General features: G+C 43.8%; 1 protein-coding gene across 1 annotated transcript in view; it reads left to right on the top strand.

The window, feature by feature from the left end:
• The window catches only part of LMNB2 (lamin B2), a 50,525-nt gene extending 28,085 nt beyond the window's left edge, over positions 1 to 22,440 (top strand). Inside the window, exons 4-12 of the mRNA XM_075903162.2 lie at positions 2,460 to 2,585; positions 5,478 to 5,648; positions 7,015 to 7,140; positions 8,093 to 8,313; positions 8,789 to 9,086; positions 9,748 to 9,855; positions 12,038 to 12,157; positions 13,525 to 13,623; positions 15,957 to 22,440. Of these exons, the coding sequence (XP_075759277.2) occupies positions 2,460 to 2,585; positions 5,478 to 5,648; positions 7,015 to 7,140; positions 8,093 to 8,313; positions 8,789 to 9,086; positions 9,748 to 9,855; positions 12,038 to 12,157; positions 13,525 to 13,623; positions 15,957 to 15,998 (1,311 nt within the window). The 3' untranslated portion in view covers positions 15,999 to 22,440. The remainder of the gene's footprint in view (positions 1 to 2,459; positions 2,586 to 5,477; positions 5,649 to 7,014; positions 7,141 to 8,092; positions 8,314 to 8,788; positions 9,087 to 9,747; positions 9,856 to 12,037; positions 12,158 to 13,524; positions 13,624 to 15,956) is intronic.
• Positions 22,441 to 23,282: the final 842 nt, after the last annotated feature.

The following is a 23,282-nucleotide window of genomic DNA, read 5'->3' on the forward strand; positions in this document are numbered from 1 at the left end:
TGGGCATGGAGGGCCACTCTGTTTGTGAACCCTATGATCAGTTAATTCTTGAAAGGACTCAGCAGTCTATACCTTAATGTCCGTCAGCCTGCCTCTGCTTGGGACCTCAATCTGGTCTTTTCTAGGCTCACGGGTCCACCCGTCAAACCATTGGTGACCTGCTCCCAGCTCTGTTGCCCTTACAAGGTGGTGTTCCTGTTAGCGATAATCTTGCTCAGGAGGGTATCTAAGTTCAAGGCCCTAACATCGGAGTCTCCCTACACCATATTCTAAGGACAAGTTTCAGCTCAGGCATCATCTTGCTTTCCTCGGGAAGGTTGTGTCTCAGTGCCACATTGACCAGGATATCCTTCTCCTGGTATTTCACCCTAAGCCCCACTCCAGCAGCAAAGACTCCACTATCTGGAAGTCTGCAGGCCCCTAGCCGTTTACAGTAAGAATGAAACCATTCAGGAGATTAATCCAGTTATTTGTGGCCGTGGCGGACAGGCTGACAGGTCTGCTTATGCTGTCTCAATGGATTTCACCATTGGGAGTGTCTTGTCTTCGTGAGTGCTGTAACTTGGCAGGGGTTCCTGCACCTCCAGGGTGCAGGATTCCTCAGCAGTGTTCCTGGCTCAGGTTCACACTCAGATCTGCAGAGCAACAACACATGCTCCATCTGTACTTCTGCTATGCTCTACGCGGTTAGCCAGCAGGGCAGAGACAGTGCAACTTTAGACGAGCCATGTTCCAATCAGAAGTAGACTCTGACCCCACATATTAAACTTGGGCTTGAGAGTCACCAGATTGGCATCAACATGAACAAGAAGAAATAAACAAAAGCTTTGAATTTAATGGTTATTCGCCTTCTCGTAACTGTTCTTCGAGTTGTGCTGTTCATGTCCATTTCATCCCCATTATAGTGGCTGCCAAGAGGAAACTGAGGAGCTGGTGGGTTGGCAGGGCTCTGTACATAGAGCATTGCAAATCCGTTGATATCCATTTTAAATCTTCGGATACCCGTGGCTGACTTGTGGATACAGATGTGAATGAGGATACAAATTTTGTATCCATGCAGGGTTCTATATTGAGCATCATGAAGGCTGGTACTACTCCAGGGGGCACACGGGCAGACCTGATGGATGCCTACTGTGTATGCATGTATGTGTGTGTATGCATGTGTGTGCACATGATTAGAATGAACATGAACAGCACATCTCAAAGAGCAACAGTTATGAGAATGTTACGAGAAGCTGAGTAAACATTTTTATATTTGTAAGAGCTAGCTAGCATTATTTTGAGAAGCCAGGCATTTCAGCATAGCTTACAGTCCATCCTTTCCAATCATTAAGTACATGCAAAAGTAACACCCAGGTCTGTCCAACAGGAAATATTTAAAGAATGATCTACTCCACAGATAAGAGTTTGGGGAGCTAATTCGCAGTTATGTTCTCAGTACTGAGAAGCATAAACTGTAGTGAGTGATACCTGCTTATTAAAACAACTTTCAGTGTAGCTGCTTGTATTTTGGAGAACTAATTAATCTGAGAATAGACAAGCAAGTTGGGAACAAGCAGTTAATTTAAGGGCACAGTGTAGAGCAGGGGTGGGCAGTAATTTTTGTTGGGGGGAGCCACTCCAAGATTTTGGTAAGTGGTCGGGGCTGCACTTTTCTGTGGAGGAGGTGTGGGGTCTAGGATGAAGGCTGGGTGCAGAAGGGTGCATGGGGTAAGGAACTGGGGTGCAGGGTGTTTGAGTGAAAGAGGGGGTTGTGATCTGGGGCAGGGGAATGGGGTGCAGGGCCTGGGAGGGTGCTGGGGTGCAGGAGAGGATTCTGGCTGGGGGGAGAGGTGTGGGAGGAGTTACAGGGTCTGGGAGGGAGCTGTGACCTGGGGCGGGGGGAGGAAGGTGCAGTACAGAGGGTTTGGGGAGGGAGTTGGGTCCAAGTAGGGGCAGGGGTGCCAGAGGCTGGCTCTGTCTGGGAGGCGCTCACCTAAGCATCTCCCTGCCTGCTGCAGCCCCAGCCCACTTGAAAATACAGGCTGATTCGTCCACACAGCTCTCAACTCTAGGTGGGGGAAGAGGCTCGCGCTGACCTCTGCTCCCAGGCCAATCTCTCAGCTCCGATTGGCTGGCTGTTTCCAGCCAATAGGAGTTGAGAGATTGGCTCAGGTCAGTTTTTATTGGCTGGTTGTTTTCTGGCCAATTGGAGCTGAGGATTGGACTGGGTGCAAGGAGATCACATGAAGCTTCCCCCCTGCCTGCAGAGCAGAGAAACACAGGGACTGTACTTTAAACCGCGGCAGCTACATGCCTGAAGTTCCGGCAGGGTGGTCTGCGAGGTGGATCCGGTGGGTTGGATCGGCCCCCAGGCTGTATTTTGCCCAGCCCTGGTGTAGCATTTCATAAATAGAGAACAAGGATGCCAGTCAAACTTACATGCAGTTTTAAAATTCGGATGCTGAATTTCTCACTAGGCAGAAGATGGTCATGCTGTGGCTAAGAAGCAGTTGGAAAAGGAGACACTGATGCGGGTGGACTTGGAGAATCGCTGCCAGAGTTTACAAGAAGATCTGGATTTCCGGAAGAACATATTTGAGGAGGTATGATCAATCTGACAATTTAATCTTAACGCAGAGCTTATGTAGTCTTTGCTCAAAGAGCTCTACATTGACTAATCTTGTAAGTTAGGGAAGTGTCCCATTTTAGAAACAGAGAAACAAGCACAAAGTTGTTCAATGACTTGCATAGTGTCACATGTTAAATCATTGGCATAGCTGGGGTTGGTACTGAGAACTTCCCCGCTTTGCACTGCTAGTTATCTTGGCATACAGAAAGCTCCACCTTGTAACATTTTTATATCAGATTATGGCATATCACAATTGAAAAGTATATTTTTGTAGTTTTGGTCTGTTTCCTCTTTACAAATGGTCTTACAAGAACACACTATATCTGCACAGTCATTCTGAATTCCTTGTTCTATTTCTATGTTTGTTTCCTCTTCATGCAAATGGTTGAAATATTAATCTAGGGTATCAAAAGCCACAGTTCTCTGGAGAGGGGGAAATCATGGATTAGGGTTGGAAGAGACCTCACATGGTCATCTATCTAGTCTAGCACCTCTGCTCAAAGCAGGACCAACCCTAACTCAGTCATTCTAGCCTGGGCTTTGTCAAGCCAGGCCTGAAAAACCTCTTAAGGATGGAGATTCCACCATCTCTGTAGGTAACCCATCCCATTGCTTCACCAACTTCCTAGTGGAGTAGTTTTCCCTACTGGCCAATCCAGATCTCTCCCCACTGCAACTAGAGACCTTTACTACTTGTTCTGTTATCTCTCACCACTGAGAATAGCCTGGCTCCTTCCTGTCTGGAAACTCTCTTTGGGTAATTGAAGGCTGGTATCAAAACCCCCTCATTCTTCTCTCCTGCAGACTAAGTAAGCCCAGTTCCCTCAGCCTCCTCATAAGTCCTGTGCCCTACCCCCTAATTATTTTACTTGCCCTCTGCTGTACTCTCTCCAATTTGTCCTCACGCTTTCTATAGTGAGGGACCAAAGTTAGACACACAGTACTCCAGATGTGGCCTAACCAGAGCCAAATAAAGGGGAATAATCACTTCTCTAGATCTTCTGGCAGAGGTCCTCCTAATGCACCCTAATATGCCATTAGCTTTCTTGGTGACAAGGGCACCCCATTGACTCTCATCCAGCTTCTCATCCACTGTAATCCCCAGGTCCTTTTCTTCAACACTGCTGCTTAGCCAGCTAGTCCACAACCTGTGTCAGTAAATAGAATTCTTCTGTCCTAAGGGCAGGGTTCTGCACTTATCCTTGTTGAACTTCATCAGATTTCTTTTGGCCCAATCCTCCAATTTGTCTAGGTCACTCTGAACCTTATCTCTACTGTCCAGCATCCCAATCTCTCCTTTCATTTGACTGTCATCTGTGAACTTGCTGAGGGTGCCATACATACCATCCAGATAATTAATGAAGATGTTGAACAAAACTGGCCCCAGCATCGCCCTTGGGCACTCTGCTTGATACTGACTGCCCAAGCAGATATCGAGCCATTGATCGCTTACCTGTGGAGCCTGATGATCTAACCAACTCTCTATCCACCTTATAGTCAGTTCATCCAATTCATACCACTTAATTTGCTGGCAAGAATACTGTGGGAGACTGGATTGAAAACTTTGCTAAAGTCAAGGTATTTCATGTCCACAGCTTTCCCCATATCCACAGAATCATCATTGAATGCAATTAGTTTGGTCAGGCAGGACTTTTCCTTGATGAGTCCATGTTGGCTGTTCCTGATCACCTTCTCCTCTAAGTAGTTCAAAATGGTTTCCTTGAGAATCTGCTCCATGCTTTCTGTTTAATGGGGTCTTTTTCTGATCCCTTTCTGCAGATAACTCTGCCACACCATTCTCTGCAATAATACCTGTGGAGACATACTATGGTTTCTTTCTCCTATCTGCACTGGGGGAACATGAGTTCTCTCTCCTTCTGGAGATCATATGCTGACAATTCTCCTCCCTACTCTGCACTGCCCCCTCTGATTCTGCACCACCAAAAGCTGACTTCTATCCAGAAAGTCTTAATTTTCCCTGGTGCAGTGCAAGCTACATACTTTGCCCTCTAGTCCTTTAACCTTCTCTTTTAGTATGGTGATCATCTTGTACTTTGTATAGATGGCATCTCTGTTCCCTAGGAGAAAGACAAACAGCACATCCTGTGCAGGTCACAACATATCTGAGTGCAAACAATAACATTCAAGAGGGTCATACTTAGCTCCTTGCTATATTTCAGGGAAAGATGATACATGTAGGGTTTTTTATTATTAATTCAAAGTCTTACGAATATGACCAGGGCTTGACAAGTGGCAGCGAGCCACTCTTGCCAACCACACGGTTTGGCACACTGCGCATGCGCAGACAACGCTGCATGGCCGCACCGGGCTAAAATCTACTCGCCACAAGCGCAGCTCGCAGAACCGCGCGGCTGGTGAGTGGGGCTCGTTGCCGCTTGGCGAGCCTTGCATATGAATCTGCACAAAGTGTGGATTACTGCTGGGCTGAATAGGGTGTTTGGGCGGGGGAAGGCGCGAGGGTTTTGTGTTGCATTGTATGGGTTCTCATTCTGCTGTTACAACTGATACTGGATCCCACTCTCTTATTTGGTGAATGAAGCACAGAATAACCCCTTAATTTAGAGTCTCTGCATTTTTAAGTGAAAACAATATTATAACATGTTTATAAAGTCTTTCTTGTAGACAGGGACCAGATAACTTGGCATCTATTAAAACTTTTAGCTCACCTTAACAGATCTAAGCTGTGTAACAGTATGTTTGTGTGTTTAACAGTGTTGCTCTTTGTGAAATGCTTTCAGTTCTCTCACAGCAAAATAACACAGAAATAATCAATTGTGGTGTAAAATAAATTGATTCTTTTGTTTACCCAAACTTGGGCCTTTTGCCTGAATTTTTATTTATATAGGAAGTAAGAGAGACAAGGAAAAGGCAAGAGCGCCGTTTCGTTGAGATAGACAGCGGTCACCAACAAGAGTATGAATTCAAAATGGGCCAGGCCCTGCAGGATCTGCGTCATCAACATGATGAGCAAGTCAAATTGTACAAAATGGAGCTGGAACAGACCTTTCAGGCCAAGGTAAATATTACCTGTACCTTAGTGTTTTACTGCCTGCCTTATAGTCAAAGGGAAAACTCCTGCCTCAGGGAGCTTTCATGCAACTTTGGAAGCATTGAGGGTGACCCCACAATTAAGGTAATAACAGGATTTTCTTTGTAACAGGACCATTGCAATTTTCTAGTTCCAATAAGGCTTATTGTATACCTCTATGCCTCCTTCTCCACCCTCCCACCACGGCTCTGTTCCTGCACGAAGTATTGTCCAAAATCGGATAAGACCACGCATGTTTTATACCCCTGCATGGCTTATCGGCATCCATTCCCCTTTATTAGCTGTATAAGTCAGACCTCTTCACACAGCAGTGATCTCCTGCCACCGCAGCTGCTTCTCCATCCTGGCCTGGAGGGCTTCCACCTGGTGGTCTGGATGCTTCGTGGCTGACATCTTTGCCTTTCTTCTGAGACCATACAGGAATTGCTCCTGAATAGGAGAAAGCCTTTGACTAGGAGTACTTCCCTGGCTAAATGGAAAAGACTCTGTTCTCTTGGCAAGGGTCCCATCCAACATGTTTTGGACTATCTCCTGTTCCTAAACCAGGAATTAGTATCAGTTAGTTCCATCAAAGTACACCATGCAGCATTCACTGTTTTCCACGCTCCCATTGACTGCTCAGTCTTTTCCAGCCCCCTGTCTGTTGGATTTTTTGAAAGATCTCTACAGATTTTTTTGCTACAGCAGTGTTCCCTCTATTTTTTATGTCCATGTGCAGAATGACTTTTGTTATATGCACCAATACAGAGGTGAAGTATTACATACCTAAAGTAATTCTGCACCTGGACAGTGTGTGGTTGGGGATGGGGCTGAGGGATGAGGTGTAGCAGAGGGTTAGGGTGCAGGAGGGTGAGGACTCCATCTGATGGTACAGGTGCTGGGTGGGGGCTGCTGATGAAGGGTTTGGTGTATAGCCGATCCTGGGAAAAAATATAGACAATGAATAGTCCTGCAGCACCATAGAGACTAACAAAAACTGTAGACAGGCTCTGCAGCAGTATTTGTTGTTTACGTTTTTTCAGTTACAGACTAACAAGGCTACCCTGCTGAAACTTGAGGCCATCCTGGGGAAAGAGGACTCTTCCCCCAACTCTCTCACTGCAGCAACTTGTGACTTATTTGAAATTCTTTTAAATTATGATTTCTAGATACACAGACTCTGTGCCTAGTTGTATTTTTTAGTCAGTTTTGCAGTCAAGTAAAAATCAATGGTATGTAATGGAAAAAAATGATGGCCTTTCTGTTCTAATAGCAAAGGCCAGTGTAGCTAATGCAATCCGAAACCTGTGAAGCCTAATCTAATGTCAGTGTCCTGTGCCAAACTGTCTTCCAGCTGGAGAATGCCAAACTGTCCTCTGACCAAAATGACAAAGCTGCCAGTGCTGCTCGGGAGGAGCTAAAGGAAGCTCGCATGAGGATAGAGTCTCTCAGCTACCAGCTTTCTGGCTTGCAAAAACAGGTGAGTGGAATACATTCCTATACATCTAAAACTCCGAACGGGTCATCAGATAAAACTCGAATTCCTTTCCATTTGTTCCTTTCTTCTCTCTCCATGAGTGCTCTAGAGAATGAGTTGACGAGCAGGTATGTTTGTAGAAAACAGTACATTTTATGCATTTTTAGTGGAAGGTGAATTTTAAACTTGGAAGTGTGACTATTTGCACTGAATATCTTATTCTAAAGTTACTTATCAGACCATGTGACCTGTGTCTAGTCAAAATAAACACAATTTGATTATCAGGTATTTATTTCCCAAGCAGAGCAATCTACCAACTAATTGTTTTCAGAAGCAAATTTAAATACTACACATTTTAGAAATACTTATAATCTCCTCTCTGTTTTTAACTTGTTTATCTTATTTAGTTTCAATGGCAAGTTTCTCTAATACTTAACAATTAAAAGGACAACATGCAACACAGACAATTAAGGTCTTACACTAATTAAACTGCCAGCATAGCTGCAATCCTACCAACTATTCCTGGTACAATAACACCTGTTGCATATAGTCCATCTCAAAGCACTACCTTCTTGCTACTTTTCAGGAAATGAAAAGGGCTTTGGAGTGTTCCTGAAAGATTGTCTAGTCTGGATTCCAGTGGACAAGGGGCTAGTGAATGTCTACATTGAAAGAGCAGACCCTGCCAAAATTCCCTAAACCTCTTGCTTTCGCCATTTAAAGCTAGAGTGACTGCTATCCTGGAGGGAAATCTCCTGCCCTTTCCCTGTGGGATGGACCAGCTGGGAACCCATACGTCTGTTCTGCCTCTGGAAATGCGAGGCTGTAATTTAATTCCCGAGTCTGGCAGCTTGGTTTTATTTCCCTTCTTGCAGTGCCAGTCAGAGGAGGCCATGTATCCTCCTGTCTCCACGCATATATGCTAAGTTGATTTCTTATTTTACTGTGACCATAGGCTAGTGTTGCAGAAGATCGTATTCGGGAACTGGAGGATATGATGGCTGGTGAGCAGGACAAGTTCAGGAAGCTGTTAGATGCCAAGGAGGGAGAGATGATGGAAATGAGGGACCAGATGCAGCAGCAGCTTGCAGAGTACCAAGAGCTGCTTGATGTTAAATTAGCACTGGACATGGAGATCAGTGCTTACCGAAAACTTCTGGAGGGTGAGGAAAAGAGGTAGGTGTAGGTTTAACATGCTTCACTCTCTGTGCTGGTGGGAATTTTTCCCAGCAGTGACATTGCGGTGTTCCATTTGAACAGCGATGCACAAACGTTACCAAATCTAGGGCCACGCTAGCTGCTTGGAACCTGAGGGCTCTGTATCTATGTGCACCTAGACGAATGCCCATAAAAGGAAGCCATGGCAGCTGCTTTCATCTGAATACCCATCTATTCAAATGTCTGTGAAATACTGTGGATTAACATGTGCTTGCCATTCAGCTCCTCTTATACTTACCTGCCAAAGTTTGCAGGAGCCTGTGTTTCTTCTACTTATGTTGTCACACCTTAAAGCATTTCATTGTAAAGGGTGTTGGTGTACTGTGCATGTTGCGGTCTGTATTAATTGTCACACATAGTCCCCTGGACCAGTTTTGTGAATCTAACAGCAGCTGCCTTCATCTGGTTAAACTGTCTGTCTGATTGTGTTAAGGTTGAAGCTGTCTCCAAGCCCGTCCTCCCGTGTTACAGTTTCCCAGGCTACCTCCAGCAGCAGTAGCACCAGCTCTTCAGTTGTCCGCTCTTCTCGAGGCAAAAGAAAACGTGTTGAAGCAGAGGAGCTTTCAGGCAGTGGTACCAGTGGGATTGGCACTGGGAGTAGTAGTGGTAGCACCAGTGGTAGCACCAGTAGTTTCCAGATGTCCCAGCAAGCCTCAGCCACAGGAGGCATCAGCATAGCAGAGATAGACCTGGAGGGAAAATACGTTCAACTTAAGAACAACTCTGAGAAGGTGAGTGTCAGTAGAACCTTTAGAAAGGCAGCAGTGAAAAGGCATCCAGGTGTGACAGAGCCTTTTGTAACCCAGACATACTGTGCCCCAGAGAGATTCATGGCAGGTCTCCCTTGGGCACGGCTCCTTCAGAAGTGCCAAAGTGCTACTTGAATGCTGATAGTATTGTTTCAGCAGCAAGTATTGGGGCAGCATTATAGAAGACACAGAAGAGGGAGGTAGTTTGTGTCCCAAGAAGCTTGTCATTTAGTAGCCTACAAACATGCATGTAGCAAGTTGCCTTGTTTGAGCAGTCTTATTGACTACTGGGATTAGTGGATGAGTATAACGAAAGGAAAAAATATGGAGCACTTTAACACTAACAAGATAGCTTATTAGGTGATGAGCTTTCGTGGGGCAGACCCACTTCTTCAGATCATATTCTAGTTACTTACTTTTGTGTTTGCAGGATTGGGCCTTAATTAGGAGCTTACAATCTAAACTATTCTTTTGGTTTAAAAGATGCTCTCAGAAGCTACAGTGCATGTAATCCGATAGAGAACCCTGGGAAAAACTAGTGACTCTGTATCTGTAGCATTTTATCAAATAAAAAGGCAGTAGGATGCAATCTGGCTGCCTCTAGATAGCTCTTCTGAAATAAACGTTTCTGTCTTTCTATTAGGATCAGTCTCTGGGTAACTGGAGACTGAAGAGACAAATTGGAGATGGAGAAGAAATTGCTTATAAATTTACTCCAAAGTACGTCCTCAGGGCTGGGCAAACTGTTACAGTAAGTCACTGAGGAACTGGTTTTGTTGTTGTGACCCTTGGTGTGAATGTGAATGAGCGTTCAGTAGGGCTTGGTACAGAGCTTGCCCCTGCTCCCATTGAGGTCACTTGGGTTGGGAGTAAGATCTGGCTCTTAAAGAATATTGTATGGGAGTTGAATTTCTGCAGTAGAATCATAGAACACTAGAACTGTAAGGGACCTCAAGAGGTCATTGAATCCAGTCCCCTGCCCTCACAGCAGGATCCAATACCATCTAGACCATCCCTGACAGGTGTCTGTCCAACCTGCTCTTAAATATCTCTAGAGATGAAGATTCCACCACCTCCCTGGGCAATTTATCCCAGTGTTTAGCCACCCTGAAGTTGCTAAAAGTTAGGAAGCTTTCCCTAATGTCCAACCTAAACCTCCCTTGCTGCAGTTTAAGCCCACTGTTGCTTGTCTTGTCCTCAGAGGCCAAGGAGAACAATTGATCTCCCTCCTCCTTGTGACACCCTTTTAGATACCTGAAGACCACTATCATGTCCCCTCTCAGTCTTCTCCTTTCCAAACTAAACAAGCCCAATTCTTTCAGCCTTCCCTCATAGGTCATGTTCTCTAGCCCTTTAATCATTCTTGTTGCTTTTCTCTGGTCCACCTCCAATTTCTCCACATCTTTCCTGAAATGTGGCTCCCAGAACTGGACACAATAGAGTAATTCCTCATTTAACATGGTAGATAAGTTTCAGAAAATGATCGTACTAAGTAAAAACATGTTATGCAGGGTCCATTTTCCCATTGAAAATAATGGAAAATGTGGGGGTTGCATTTCAAGCGCACGTGTGCTCGCAGCTCCAGCCTGCACTTGTTAGCAGCTGGGACTGGGACATAAGGTTAAGGGAGAAAGGGGACTGGGTTATAGCAGGGACGGGGAGGTGTTTGGCTCTGGAGAAGGGAAGGGAAAGACAGGAGAGGGGGCTTGCAGCCGGCGGCTGGGTTTCTCCAGCTGCCCAGTTGCCGGCAGCTGCGCAGGACTTCCCCCTGCCTCCTTGCAAAGCGGCGGAAGTTCGCCACGCCGTTCCCTGGAAACCCTCTCTGGCCAGATGCCTTGCTCCCTCTCCTCTGCCCCCCGCTTGCAGCGGGCGGCTGGGTTTCCCCAGCTGTCCGGTCACCGGCAGCTGTGCAGGGCTGCCCCTGCCTCCAGAGGTTCGCTGCTCACCGTGCCATTCCCTGGCGAACCCCTCTGGGGATGCTTCACTCCCTCTCTTCTGCCCCCCGCTTATAGCTGGTGGCTGGATTTTCCCAGCTGGTTGGTCGCCAGCAGCTGTGCAGGGCTTCCCCTGCCTCTCTGCAAAGCGGCAAAGGTTTGCTGCTTGCCGCACCGTTCCCTGGTGACCCCCTCTTGCGTCCGGCGAGGAGGGGTCGCCGGGGAATGGCTTGGCGAGTGGCGAATCTCCGCCACTTTGTAAGGAGGCAAGGGTAGCCCCGCACAGCTGCCGGCAACCGACTGGCCAGTAGGGGAAATCGTGTTATTGCAGGGACGGGTCGTGTTGTTCGAAAAATGTTCCCTTAAAAAAAAAATTGTGCTATCGCGAAAACGTGTTAAGCGAGGAATTCCTGTATTCCAATTGAGGCCTAATTGACGCATAGCAGAGCGGAAGAATGATTTCTCGTGTCTGGCTCACAGCACTCCTGTTAATGCAGTACTAGCTCAATCGATTAAGAATTATAGGATTAGGCCTGTTTGGCATTTTTATATGCATTTTTGTGTTCACCATATGCAGTGACCATGTTCTCCATTATGACTGTATTTTGTATTAAAAGTCCCTCCATAGGAAAAGAACAGTTTTGCTTGTATTATTTCTTAAATATTTGCCATAACAAGTGGGAACTTAGAGCCTCTTAAAAGGTTAATGGGACGCACATATAGCTATATTTTGTTTCTGAGTTTTTCCTTGCTAGTAAATGTACTGAGTCCAGAATGACACATTACTATATGTGGAAAGGAATGCCAACTAAAGTAATAAACACCATTTATTTCTCCTCTTTGTAACTCAGGTTGGTGTTAACTTGCAGTTTCTTAATGTTTTGTTGGAAATATTCCCCTACAAATAGTTTCACTCTAGTTTCATATACTTTGCTCTGATCAGGAAATGGGAAGGAAGAAATGGCATATATCTCTGCTTATAGACTTTCTCTTTCTTAGATCTGGGGTACAGATGCAGGTGTGACTCATAGTCCCCCTTCTGTCCTTGTGTGGAAGAATCAGAGCAGCTGGGGCTCTGGAGGAAACATCCGCATATACCTGGTGAACTCTGATGGAGAGGTAAGCTTTGTCTCCAGGGACATGAGCTGTGCTGCAGTACCTCCCAAACCCATTTTTGACAGTTGCTGTTTCACACTATTCCTAACTCTCCTCTTTTAAACTGAGTAGTGTTTTCGGTTGTCTGAAACATAAGCAATAAGTATCTGAGCTCAGCTGTGGCTGTAGGGAACATGCCATTCAGCATGCTGATCACTTTAATTGGTCTTTTTAGTAACTGTCCTGGAGAGTAGAGGATTTGAGGTACACATTTCCACTAGAGAAATAAAGCAAATGTGCCCTGATCATTCAAAAAAAAAATGCGTAGGCTGCTATATAAATAATAATAATACAAAAAAACAGATCTCTTCAGTGATGCAACAGTATTGGGAGTTTCTACTGGGCAAAGGTGTCTGAGTATTCTTTATTGTCCTGCATGCTCCCACAGCTGTTGCTGAAAATTATCCATGTGGATGAATGTTGCAAGGCAGGATTGTACTTTTTGGTTAGTAAACGTGTTGCTGCAGCTGTCCAATAACAAAGTAAAACCATTCTCCCAATGGTGTATCAGTTTTCATGTGACCTTTCTTGCTGACAGTTCTGTGAAGATACTGCAGAAACAGGAGCACAGGATGTAGATTGGAGAAAAGGTCACTGATACGCATGGGAAAGGAACTGGCTCAGTCTTCAAATGAAACACATTTAATTGGTAGCTGAAGGAGCATCAAAAATAAAATAACCTCTGCCCAGAACCTGAAACTTCTCAGTCTCTCCACTTGGAAGCATCTTGTGTCTAGCAAGATTTTGTCAGACATTCCCAATGTATAATTGCTGCGAAGACCAACAACTTCTTACTACTAGTCTTTGCTACATAAATTAGGAAGGAAACTTCCTGAGTTTTAAAATCCTTAATGAAGACCGTTCCAAATAACTGGTACATTTAACTGACGTAGAATACAAGTGGAAATTAGAGGTTTTTCAGTGTTCCTCTTGGTTCTGTAATAGTTCAGAGAAATAGATCAGATCTTAGAACATTCTACAGTCTTTTATGACAGTTTCCAGTTAGGCCAATTAGTAAATTCCTTAAAATGAGTGAAGTCCATATTAGAGGTAGAAAGGCATCTTACCTGCTCCCTCTCAAACTTCTGGGAATGAGAGGAAATAGCTACAGATAAAGATGATTGAAAACACAAATTGCTAGTTAGAGATGGGTAGAAATGACGAAGAGCCTGTAGCTTGCAAAACCTCATTGACTAGGATTTGGTTTCATATAAATCCCAAACCAGAGATGGTGGTTCAAATACGTAGCCAACTGCTTTGAATTGCCCAAAGCTTGGGTGAGAGTTGAAAAGTTGATGGCAAAATAAACACTTGTCTGTCCCCTTATCTAGGAAGTTGCAGTAAGAAGCATCACAAAATCGGTTGTGGTGCGGGAGAATGAGGAGGAGGATGAAGCAGAGTTTGGAGAAGAGGATCTCTTTCACCAGCAGGTAGGTAGTATGCTGTGAACTATTTAACATCAGAACATAAGAACGACCACACTGGGTCAGACCAGAGGTCCATTTAGCCCAGTATCCTGTCTGCTGACAGTGGCCAATGCCAGATGCCCCAGAGGGAGGGATCACAACAGGTAATCCTCACGTGATCTCTCCCCTTTCACCCACCTCCAGACAAACAGAGGCCAGGGACACCATTCCTACCCATCCCAGCTAATAGCCATTGATGGACCTAACCCCCATGAATCTATCTAGCTCTTCTCTGAACCCCGTTTAAAGTCCTAGTCTTCACCACATCCTCTGGCCAGGAGTTCTGCAGGTTACCTGTGCGCTGAATGAAGAAAAACTTCCTCGTTTGTTTTAAACCTGCAGTCTATTAATTTCATTTGATGATCTCCTAATTCTTATATTGTGGGAATAAGTAAATTACTTTTCCTTATTCACTTTTTCCACACCAGTCATGATTTTATAGACCTCTATCATATCTCCTCTTAGTCTCCTCTTTTCTAAGCTGAAAAGTCTCAGTCTTTTTAATATCTCTTCATATGGGACCCGTTCAAACCCTAATCATTTTGTTGCCCTTTTCTAAATCTTTTCCAATGCCAATGTAGCTTTTTTGAGGTGAGGCGACCACATCTGTACGCAGTATTCAAGATGTGGGCGTCCCATGGTTTTATAAAGGCAATAAGATATTCTCTATCCTTTTTAAAATGATTCCTAACATTCTATTTGCTTTTTGACTGCTGCTGCACACTGAGTGGATGTTTTCAGAGAACTATCCACAATGCTTCCAAGATGTGTCTCTTGAGTAGTTGTAGCTAAATTAATCCCCATCATATTGTATGTCCAGTTGGGATCATTTTTTCCAATGTGCGTTATTTTACATTTATCAACATTAAATTCCATTTGCCATTTTGTTGCCCAATCACCTAGTTAGGTGGTGAGATCTTTCTGAAGCTTTTCACAGTCGTCTTTGGTCTTAACTATCTTGAGCAGTTTAGTATCATCTGCAAATTTTATTTGATTAAATTTGATTAATCTCAAGCTGTCCTCCCACTTCTCCTTTGTGCCTGGTGAATTGGGTTAGATTCAAGCATGGAATAATGTGTCTTCCAACAAGGAAGCGTATCTTTTGCCTGCTGTGAGCCTTCTGATCCCAGCTTCCGGACTAGGCTCCTATAAAAGATGTGCCAGAGAGATGGTGATGCAAACTCTCAGAATCCCTGCAGTGAGCTGGGTGCTCCTGAGTTCATTGCTCTGTTGATTATGATCACTGCTCTTCAGCAGCTGTAGGAACCAAGAGCTGGGGAAGCGTGGTCAGTGATTCCCACCAGCCAGTGTTGCTCCCCCTACTAGTAGGGCCAGCATCCTTGCTCTAAAGGGACAGAAGGTATTCTGAGAACAATGGCAGTTAACGACAGGAAAATGGGCAATCCTATTTCCACTGTGGCAGCTGGAGTTTTGCAGTGTGTTTTTCCTGCAGGGTACAAATGTTATGAAATAAAATAAATCTTGCTGTCCCTGTTAATATCTTTTTTATGTAAATTCCAGTGCTTTAGAATGAGCATAGGAGCGTGAATGGCCAGCAGTTAATGGGCTAACAGATCTAAAACCCCATTGTGCATTGTATACTAGAGGGTACTTTCAAACTACTGTAAACTGTTCCAATATATCAAGATTTGATCAATGGCTATTAGTAGCCTCTTTCACAGCAAACTCAGGAGGCTGGGTCAGTGCAAATTTAAGATCAGCTTCTGGATGATACTTGGTTTCAAGGAGATTGAATTCAGGAAGTGGAAGAATCTGAAAACAAGTTCACAGTGCTGTGTGTGTTATCCACAGAAGCATGGTGCCAGGATACAGCTCTGTGCCAGATAGCTGGGTCGAGCGTGTGTGTGTGTGTGTGTGTGTGTGTGTGTGAGCACACATTACTACAGACTGCATTGAAGGAAGGGTGATACAGGAAAGGTGCCTCAGTATCACACTTCCCTCCTCTCTGCCAGCATGGGTCAGTAGCAGGGAGCTCTACAAGCACTGTTTCATGCCGTACTCTAAACCTGTTTAGTGATAGTCCCCATTGGGGAGCTTTCTGCATCATGAGAGAGTTGCTTGTTAAAGCAGTGTGAGATCAAACCTAAGCCTCTGCTACAGCATAATCAGCTAACACATCTGTAACGGCATCACACTGTCTGCATTAGTGCCCAAATGGTGTTTCAGATCATGCGAGCCAACTTGAGTTGCCTTTTGTACGAGTCAAGACTGGGCATGAGATGTTTGTGGCCTGCATTCATTGTGCTGTGCATTAACTAATTTATTTGTTTCTCCAGGGGGACCCCAGGACAACTTCTAGAGGATGTTCAATTATGTGAAAAAAACATTTGCTATCTTTCCCTTTCTTTCCTTTTATTTTTGCTATTTTTTCCTCCAGAGCCACTGAAAACTATTTTTGTATGCATCATCTGATTTCTTTAAACTTTTATTCCTTGGTACATTTTTATAGAAAATATTTTAAACAAAACTGCCAGGATTTTTAAATAGATTTCTTTATCCTCCCCCTGTCCCTTTGAAAACACTATTGCAATATTAGATTATTTCTCCACCATTAAAACTTTAGTCTTCTATACAAAGCTGCAGCAGAATGAACTTTAAGCTAAAATGGGACAGGATTCCTTGAGTGTAGAGTAAATATGTCATTCTTTAAGATCAAACTGGTTTTTAAATAATAGATGTAAGACTATGTGAACCTGTACTGGGCTTTCCGGGAACCCAGCAAGGATGCTTTCCACAGCACTGGAGTTATTTACGAAAACAGTAATATCCTTTTGGTCTATAGAGTCTTGTCTACACTAGGAATATACCATAGAGGCTGCTCCATTAGTGGAAGCATTGACAGGCTGTGGTGCACACAGGATTGGCAAGAGTGCCATGGCATTTAATCCTGTTCCGAGGAGGATTAGACACCATGGTTGTAAAAACATCTCAGCTCTGCATTATCGTGCCATCATTGCTGACACCAGCGGTCCCAATAATTCTAGGGCAGGTATAGTCTTAATGTAATGAGGGATCAAAGCTGACATTTTTCAGTTTTATTTATTGGGACCATCACAAATGACACCCTGATAAATAGTGAATGCAGGGCTGAAATGGATACACAAGTAGCTATGATGATATAAATCATGATCTGTTGGATCGGAAGTATTTGGCATTAAGCAGAACTTGTGATTTCAATCATTCAGATTTTAGATGTTAAAATATTTTTGGCTGTGATAAATATTTGATGTGATTTAAAAAGCAATCACTGTAAATGTTGATTTTTTTTAATCACTGCTATATTCAGCTTATTCATACTTCTGTTGTATGTAAAGGGACACTGTCAGATAGTTTAGGCAACAAGCATTTACAAAATGTCTTAGAAGTATTCTTGTGACGTCTGTGTTTACACAAAAACAAAGTTAGTGAGAAGATTTTGGGTTGGGTTGGCCCAGTTCTTGCATTGTTTGCAGCAGGATGTTATCCAGCATGACCGAAACGCTCTAACTAAACAAACAGGAATACGGTAAATGTAATACACTTACAGAATCTTCAGATGGTAACAGAAGTAAGACATTACTTTAAAAAAGTAGTATCTGGAATGTCCCCTTCAGTTTGTTTCCTGTCCTGTATTTTTTACCAGAGGAGGCATTAGGATTCATGTGGTAGTGCACCTCTGTGTACTATGAAGTATAATTGACTGCTCCAAAGAGTGTACTGACTGCAATGTAAGCAGACATTGTTTTTCCCAGTGGTTGATTATTTGGATACCATCTGATGCCAGCATAGAATTACTGTATTCCCTGCACTCTTGGCATTCAAGTAGTTTAGATTCATCACTCAAGCTACAAGCTTTGGATGTTTTCGGTGGCTTTTGGACATTATGTTCTCTGAACAATATTTAGACTGACAGATATCACACAGAAGGCCAGGTTAGTGGTTTTAATTGATAGCTTTGCTGCAGTGCAAGCTGGTTGGGAAAGAAACTAATTTTAAAACATTTATGAACTTCTCATTTCAAAAATATCAGAGGTGCTAATTTTCTACAGGTGTTCACAAAATCTTCACTGAGCAAGGTAATTTAATTATTAAGATTAAATGCTAGTAAAAGTATTTAGAATTATATTTTAGTCCATGATCAACAGTTCATTGTGAAAAAGCAGTAGGAAGAAATGGATATGGGGGATAATGTTTCTCTTTGTTCTTGTATTTGGTCATTTTTCTTATGACATACCCGCTCTGCTTGAGTAGGTGATTGGCTATGTAGTAAATCATACCTGTCGCTGTGACATACATACATATAGCTGAAATTGTGTTTCTCAGCCATACTGCTACCCACTGAATTTTCTAAATTGTTGTTCAAGTGAATGCAATCAGGGTGAAACTGGTTTTGCAATATACCTTCTAGCCACTGGACTCTGTTTCTCTTTCCAACTCTTGTTTCCATTATTTACCTAATATTGAAGATAGATTTTTTTTTTTAAAGATCTGTATTTATTTTTTTATGTAGGCCAGTATTCAGAGTGTTCATTCTGCTTCATGATAGACTTTTTTAAACTATATAGAATATTGTGTAGCTGACTGAAGAATCTGTTGGCTTTATTGGGTGAATTTCCTTGTAAAGTCTGGGCTAGAAAGGCAGCTTGTATCAAAAACCTCATGTGATCTGAGCCATTGTTTCTGCAATACCTGCTGAATACGAGAATGTGTCTTGCTTTAGGGCCTGATGCTTGCAGGCCCTTACTACTGGTTGAAATGCTCTTTACCCTGAATTAGCTCAGACCCAAAGGTGGCCAGTGAGAGCCAGTCAGCACTGCTCAGGCTCTGCCCACAAGGCTAAGCAGCCAGCACTTCCCACAATGCCCTGGCACCTCTTCCGGGGGGCTAGAAATGCCGACACCCCATACCCGTCTCTGCCAGCCAGACCATCCGCTTGCTTCTTTCAATACTCACCCCGCCTGGGAGACGCCTCACCGTTGTGGAGCGTGTTCCCAGTGGAGGCCACGTTCAAAGGATCCCACCCGCTTGTTGAGCTGCGTGTAAACCCAAACTGCACCGCGGGCCTCAAACAGATGGGCCGTGGGCTGCGTGCGGTCCACGGCCACGTGTTGAATAGCCTTGGTCTACAGGATTGGGCCCTAAGTTTAGAATTGTTTCCTATGAAACTTCCTAGAAGCTTGTTCAAATGAGATCTGCACCTGTAAAGTTGAAGTTTGATGTTTTATGGCCTTAGTTATCTATAACAATCCTGCCTGATCCTGACCCACAAGCCTACGCCATTAAGAAAGGCAAAAAGGTTGCAGTGGTGATTTCTGCATGTAAATTGCTGCTTTCTCCTGGTGTGCCATGAGTATGACACAGATGCTTAGACAATGGTGCTCTGGACCAGTACACCCTGACTGACTTCCTAAGAGCAGCTTTGCTCCAGTGACTGTTTCCTGTCCTTTCCAGAAGGCTACTGAAAATGTAAGAAGCAATTCCTGATTATAAAGTGCAAGACACAGTAGAACTACTGTATTCCACTTCCTGTTTGTATGAATGTGTCTTCTGTAGACACCACCTTTCCTGTGTGCATTCAGTCTGATAAAAGTAGGTTCTCTACACTGGAAACGTTTTCTGCTATACCCAATCTAAAGCAGTACTGCTGATTTTTGTATCTTTTTTCCTATGATTTTTTTCTGACAATTGCAATGGTTAATTAAAGCTTTGTGTTCAGACCAGGCATAGCTTCTCCCTATCTGGTCGTCATCTTCTGTTAGATCCTGCAAGTGAGCCATTTCATGTTGCGTGTGGGAGATCAGCATTTCCATAGCAATAGATTGATATAAAAAAAATCTAGGTTTCCAGAAGAAGGCAGAACTGGCCCGTGAGGAAGAATTGGCCAACCTAGTTAGCATGAAATAATTATTTTGCTCTAGCTATGCTGATATAATTCATTGGTGTGGACATGATTCAGAATAGAATGGCTAATTCCAGAATAGTGTGTGTTCACATAGGAAAGGCAGCGATGGGCAATCTAGGCTAGTGAGTGGGCCATACAAGTGGCCCTCTATCTCAGGGGCTGCAAGATAGTCTTCCCAGGTTAGCTGTGCTTGTATACCTTCGATTTGCAGGGTTTGCTGATTGAAACCTAGCAGCACTTTGATAGGATGCAGAGGGAGCGCACGGATGTCAGCACGCACAAGCCGGTTGCCCCCAGCGCTGTCTCCGTGGTGCAGGAGGAAGGGGGACAGGAGGCAGAGGTGCAGAAGTCTAGGACCCAGTTGAAATGTAATAGGAGCCAGCTGCCTGAGCACCCGGCTCTTACTACATTTAAAGTGCAGAGCAGCAGCAGGGCCCCATAGCAACTAATCGTGTAGTTGATACAGATTCTATTGACTGCACGATTAATCAGTTACCTGCTTCTTAACATCCTTAATGTGGATGGAAACCAGCAGAATCTGGCAACCCTGTGTGGGAACCAGTAAAAGTGTTTTGTGGGCTGCACATAGAACCCTGTTGGCCCACGTGTGGCCTGCGGGCTGCAGGTTGCTCACTATTGCTGTAGGGAAGGAGTAAGGCTGGTCCATTTCCCTGTGCAGGCAAAGGGAACAGCACCAAAGAGCTGCGTGGAAAGCACGCTACGAAGGCCCCTCTGCCGGGTTTGATGCTGTGAATTACCTGGGAGCAGAGGAGGGGAGCAAATCCAACCCCTTCCTGCATGGCCATGGAGGAATCTGCAGTGGGAGAGTGGTGACTACGCTGATCCTCGTGTCCCTCTCCTGCCTGACGGCCTGCTTTAGGTCACGCTTCAGTTACTGTGCCGCAGTCGTCTCTGGGCATGGCAGCTTTCTGCCTAGGCAATGGAGCCATTGTCATTCCTCTCTCTCTCTGCATGTGACCCGCGCCCATCCAGGACTCTGGATGTCCTAGAAGCGCAATAGCGTTAGCAGTGAGCATAGGTCTTTGCCGCGTTGCTGTGCCAGTACCGTGAGGTTGGCCAGCACAGAGGGCATCCATAGTACGGACCAAACAGTCTCAAGATGGACAACTGTCAGCTCCCCACAGCCCAAAATGGAAAGGCTGGGTTAGCAGGGCTCTGCTGACTGGAATGTGAACCAGAGTGTACTGTGAAGGGAAGTACAGCCAGTAGACATGTTTGTTGTGGAGCAGTAGGGCACCCAGAACCCACAGCAGGTGCTCACAGGGGTTTCATAGTCTCCATACATGCTAAAAAGAATTTTTAACGCCCCAGGTAAAGATCCCTAGCCAGTTAGACACACTGTAGGAGATAGAAAGTGGTGCCTTAAGATTCCTCTGTGCCCTTACCCTGTCTAAAAGGCAAATCCCTCCTTCCATAGTCTTCCCTTCCATGTGAACAGATGACAGTGCTAGTGGCTAACTTTGAACAATATAATGCATGCCTTGTGGCCACTGACCACACGTCCTCAGGCCTCCCATCCTTTTATAATTATTCTTTCTGTATCTAGTTTTGAATGGATAGAAAGCCTCTAAACAGAAGGCATGTCCGTATTGGATATACTGGCTTTTAACATCACTGTTGGGGTCCTATTCCAAATCCTGGAGTTGGAAGGAAACAGTCTTATTGGGACCAGTGAGTGGAAGGATGGTTGCTGATTTTATTTCAAAGCATTCATTTAGCAGAATGCAGAAACAAATTGTTTGTTAATTTAACTAGAGCCCTGCCTGGGTACAAAATTTTGTATGCTAAAAAAGAACCCTGGATAGCCAAATTTGCAAGGTTCTAGATACAAAATTTGTATCTGCAGAAATTAGTCGCAGATAACAAGTGGATATCTGTGGATTTGCAGGACTCTGTTTTTAACTGAAACTTAAAATGGCTTGGGAAACAGAATTTATGTGCTCTTAAATATGCTTAGCTTTAAAATCATTTAAAGGTGATTTTTATATAAGCCCATATTTACATGCAATTATTATTTGCAAATGTAATGACTTTCTTGAAATGCTAATGTCTAGAGGGGAAGATGCTTGCTTTTGAGAGGATTAATTCAAAGAAGCACAATGCACTGTATTGACTTGGGGGTTAGGACCTAAGAACGGCCAGACTGGGTCAGACCAAAGGTCCATCTAGCCCAGTGTCCTGTCTGTCCACAGTGGCCAATACCAGATGCCCCAGAAGGAAGAATCACAACCGGTAATCCTCACGTGATCCTTCCCTTGTCTCCCACTTCCAGAGAATAGAAAAGAAAAATTTTAGTGAAAGAAAAATGTCTCAGTGAATTTCCAGGAATTTGTAGTCATGAGTTCGTGTAGATTGTCTGCATACAGTCTGCTGGGTCAGACAGACATTCTGATGGTTTTCAGATATTACACTAACATTGTAAGCAATAAGCTATTTTAAACAAAACTTAAACCACGAGGCTTTACAGTTGGTCAAAGTGACACTGCCTTGTTTGAACTCTATTTTCGTAACAGCGATGCCTTTTGACTTGTAATTTTTTTACATCGCCTTTCTGGTAGCTCCAGGTCTAGGTCACTTGACTGACACTTCCTTGGGAAAGTTGCTGTAAAAGAGCTTTTTGTTAATGGCTTATTGAGTTTTTAAATAATTATTCAAAAAATATCTAATTGAAGAACTGAGAAATTGAAAATGATGGTGTGGAGCATATGAAAACTACACAAAGATCTAGACTTTATCATTTCACACTTTTTTGTTTTAAGAATGTGCATGCCAAATGTCTTTTTCGATTATTTGTAATATACATTTTATGACTGGAAACTTTTTTGTACAACACACTCCAATAAATGTTTTGCATTTTATCTGTTACCTTCCTTTGTTTAAAACGAACTGAACCCTGCTCAAAGGCTGCCTTGTGTCCTATCTGGGTGTCCTCCCCGCAGAGACACGCAGGAGGGAGAAGGCTGGGTGCGATGTGTTGTCTTTTTGGCTGTATTGCTTGTGTACATGAACCTTGTTCTACTCTGGTGTTTGGTTTCCATTTTCTTTTGCTTTTTGGTTAAACGTAGCACTTGGAAAGTGCTGGCATTCCAGCCCTGATCACTGAATTCTGCTAAAGAAAGCAAAGATCCTGTGACAGTAGCAATTCAAACTTCCCCCTCCTTTCCCTCACCTCTGGAGGGCCTGTCAGCACTGAGTTTTCTGCGTTCTCTCCACCCTGTCCTGGAGAAATTGTTGCAGTTCGCTTCCTGGGATGACCAAAAGGGGGAATTATTGACAGCTAGGAGTGCTGAATTCCTTCTCATTGGGAACTGAACAAAAGCCACCAGGTCATGTTCTAATTAGGGCTGTCAGGCTATTTAAAAAATAATTACAAGACGTCACACGGACAATAGAATACCATTTACTTTTTGACGATTTCTACATTTGGAAATTTATTGATTTCAATCATAACACAAATATAAGGTGTACAGTGCTCACTTTCATTTATACTGCAAATATTTGCACAGCAAAACCAAAAAATAGTATTTTTTGTTCACCTTATACAAGTATTGCAGGATGCTCTCTTTATCGTGAAAGTGCAACTTAGAAATGTAGAAGTTTTTACATAACTGCACCAAAAAATAAAACCATGTAGAACTAGATTCTACAGGCCCATTCAGTCCTACTTCAGCCAGTCCCTAAGATTGTTGTTCACTTTTGA

This window comes from Pelodiscus sinensis, chromosome 32, assembly GCF_052426305.1.
Source record: "Pelodiscus sinensis isolate ZL-2025 chromosome 32, ASM5242630v1, whole genome shotgun sequence".
Lineage (NCBI taxonomy): Eukaryota > Metazoa > Chordata > Testudines > Trionychidae > Pelodiscus > Pelodiscus sinensis.